Below are 3660 nucleotides of genomic sequence, written 5' to 3'. Positions count from 1 at the left end.
AACAAATGTAACCTGAACAATAAAGATTTAATTTAAAAAAAAAGAAAAAAAAAAGAGAAAAAAAAAGAAACAATGTATATTATTGACATTTAGGAGTTAATTTCAAGCCATGCAAAGTGAAATAATGTTAATAGATTTGTCTAATACATATTTAAGAAATAATCCCCCAAACAGACTGATATCCCTCATTTGTTTTGTAGGCACAGTTATATCTATAACATAGAAGTTATTCACCACAAAAATTTAACATTTATGTTTTACTATTTTGTAAGGAGGCTCTTCATTAGCTTTAATGATATTCTAATAACATTTCATTGTTAAGAAAGTGTATTTGTCTACCAGAGGCTCTGATCAGCTGATTTCCTCTAATGAAATTGAACTCTAAAAGGGTGAAGTATCTTTTTTTCATTTTTATAATAAACAATCTATGTTACAGTGTCTTAACAGTAATCACACCAAATTCCCTCAAATGCTTATCCTCATTTCCAAAAAGTGTACAAATCCAATGTTTCTTAAATATTCACCTTACCTTTTTGATGATAACTGGGTAGTTAATTGAACGGCTTCAAAAGCACACATCACCAGAACAAAGGGGATAAAAATCTGTTTAAAAGAACAAAAAATGATGCCATGAACAGCCGAAGCATATGAAAAGCTTTTTGAAATAAATGTTATTCCTGTTTATAGAAATATTTCAGTTTCTCAAATAACTTTTATCTATATTAGTGTAGAGTGAATGCTGAAATAAAACCATGACACCAATGACACACAGAACAGTGATGAAGCTGATTTTAAAATCTACATCAACAGCATATGCAATATAAAAAATAACAAATATCAACACATTCCAAATAAAATCTATTACAAATTTTTGTTCCACATAACTACTTATATTAAAGGACCATGTTCAAATGCTTTGAAGAGGGTGTGAAAGGCAGAGAATGGCCAAATCAAATAAATTTTGGAACCTGATAATTGGATTCACTGATCCCTGAACCCATCTGGTTATTTGATATTATAACTCCATAAACATAATTCAGCTGCTTTACCATTGCTTTGGTTGTTTTATGTTAATACTAATTTATTTATGTTTATAAAATTCATATCACTGTAAAAAATTGTAAAACAATGCAAAAGGCATAATAAAATTTATAGAGGTTAAAAATCCATAACCCTGAGCTAACACTGATAATATTTTGAGATGCTGTTTTCCAATGACCAATTTATAAAAAATATATATTACTTGATATTTTTAAAAAGAGGAGAGTGAGGCGATATGGAAAAGAAATGTTCAAGACTGCCTAAGATTCCTTTTCAAGTGAAGGTTATGTGACTACACGGAGTTCAGGATGACCTTCGCTCCCAGCCACATCCGCAGAGAGTCTTCAGGTGCATTATGTCAGTAAAGCTCACTGAATGAGGACAGAGGTTAAAGGTCTAGCATTCTAATGAAAACTTTTGCTTTTATTTATTTACTTTTTAAATTAAAGGCCCATGGTTTTTAAAAGACTGAGAAAAGAACAACTACCATTATAAAAAATGTAAATTAAGATTAAGGAAGCACATGTTCTAAAATAATTCACTAGGGAATGGGACACAAGATAATGAACATCTTTTTAACATTTCTTAAAGTTACATTTGTATTAGTGCAGTAACAACAAAAAAATAGGATATTAATCCTATTAAGAGATACATACTTTTAACAATTATTACTTTTGTGATCTGAACAGAAGGCAATCAGATTTTTGGTAGATATTAGTCACTTTATCTAAACAAATATATATATAATTGGCCCTCCGTATCTACAGAGTCAACCAACTATGGATTGAAAATATTTGGGGAGAAAAATTACATTATTGCTAATATGTACTAGAGGCCTGGTGCACGGATTCATACACCAGTGGGGTCTCTCGGCCTGGCCTGCACCCTCTCACAATCCGGGACCCCTTGGGGGATGTTGGATAGTTGGTTTTGGCCCGATCCCCTCAGGCCCAATCCAGACAGGAGGGAGCCCGATCCCAGCAGGCCCAATCCAGACAGGAGGGAGCCTGATCCCTGAAGGCCCAATCCAGACAGGAGGGAACCTGATCCTGTGCGTTGAGCATCTGTCCCCTGGTGGTAGTGCATGTCATAGCAACCGGTTGACCGGTCATTCGGTTGCTTGGGCTTTTATATATATATATAGATGTGGTTAGGCCTAATAATGGTTGCACTGTACTGAAAATGCATAGACTTTTTTCCTGCCATTATTCACTAAGCAAAACATTATAATAACAAATTATATAGCACTTACATTATATTAGCTATTATAAATAATCTAGAGATGATTAAAGTAATCAAGAGGATGTGTGTAGGTTACATATATGCAAATGCCACACCATATTACATAAGAGATGGAAGCATCCATAGATTTTGGTATCTGCAGGGTGGGTGAGGGGTCCTGGAACCAAACCCTCTCAGATTCCAAGGGAGGACTGTACTAACTATGTAAAATGTGCCAGGCACTATGGTAGAGAGAATAAGACAAGCATAATGACCCTAGAGACGAAGGGAAAGTACACTAATTAAATTTCACAGAAGAGAATGAACCCCTGATGAGCTGAGAATTATATTGGTATCCTTAGCACCTAGCTGGTGCCTGGCATGTTACTGAATGTAAGCAGTCAATGACATATTTGTTGGATGAATGAATCAATTCTAGGTCATGGATTTGGGAAAAGATTAATATGGTCGACAGTCTTGAGGCTGGGGAACATGGATCCGGGGACCCTTAAATCTTGAGAAGTAAAGCAGTTTTGATCTGTACTGCACTTCCTCACAGGCTTTAATCACCTTTGATAGCACTTCCTGGGACTAACACAGAATTTCTACTTTTTTTGAAGTTTAGTGAGTTTAAGAGTGAAGCAAAATGATTAGTTATATTTTGGAGTAAAGGCTAGAGGGCCCCACTTCCCATTCTGCAGTGTCTGAGACAGTATCTTCTTTCCATGCTATTTAAATTTGACACAATGACTATATATAACCTTAATGTCACATAATGTTATATAATCTTAATGTTACAATGAGTTCATCATATTAATTAATTAGTATCTTAAAAAAATAAGAAGCCGAAACCGGTTTGGCTCAGTGGATAGAGCGTCGGCCTGCGGACTGAAAGGTCCCAGGTTCGATTCCGGTCAAGGGCATGTACCTGGGTTGCGGGCACATCCCCAGTAGGAGATGTGCAGGAGGCAGCTGATCGATGTTTCTCTCTCATTGATGTTTCTAACTCTCTATCTCTCTCCCTTCCTCTCTGTAAAAAAAAATCAATAAAATATATTAAAAAAAGAAAAAAAAGTAAAGAAAATAAGAAAACTTACCTTCCACAACATCAGGGCTCCCATCATAAAAGGACTAAACACAGTCAGAAAGCAGTAGACAGAGGCAAGATCAAAGCTAAAGAACCAATATAAAGAAAAATTATTTTAGAATTTACACTGTAACTTTAAAAGAATGTCTACTGAAAAGGATGTTTAAATGAATTTTCTAAAAATCTCTACTTACTAAAAACACAAACATACAAGGAACATTATGAAGCCACTAAAATGAATGAGGTATATATCAATCTCCACAATATATCCTTCAGTATAAAAAGCAATTACAAAAATTACAATTGTATTA

General features: G+C 34.5%; 1 protein-coding gene across 3 annotated transcripts in view; it reads right to left on the bottom strand.

Annotated features, from left to right (window-relative positions):
* The window catches only part of PIGN (phosphatidylinositol glycan anchor biosynthesis, class N), an 88985-nt gene that overhangs the window by 19974 nt on the left and 65351 nt on the right, over nucleotides 1–3660 (bottom strand). For all 3 annotated transcript variants that reach the window (XM_005881792.2, XM_005881793.2, XM_014529649.1), the window contains 2 exons: nucleotides 3360–3435; nucleotides 530–603 (listed from right to left, as the gene is read on the bottom strand). In XM_005881792.2, coding sequence (XP_005881854.1) covers nucleotides 530–603; nucleotides 3360–3435 — 150 coding nt within the window. The remainder of the gene's footprint in view (nucleotides 1–529; nucleotides 604–3359; nucleotides 3436–3660) is intronic.

This window comes from Myotis brandtii, unplaced genomic scaffold, assembly GCF_000412655.1.
Source record: "Myotis brandtii unplaced genomic scaffold, ASM41265v1 scaffold69, whole genome shotgun sequence".
NCBI classification, from domain to species: Eukaryota; Metazoa; Chordata; class Mammalia; order Chiroptera; family Vespertilionidae; genus Myotis; species Myotis brandtii.
The sequence above is the reverse complement of the archived record's forward strand: the minus strand, read 5'-3'. Positions and strand labels throughout refer to the sequence as shown.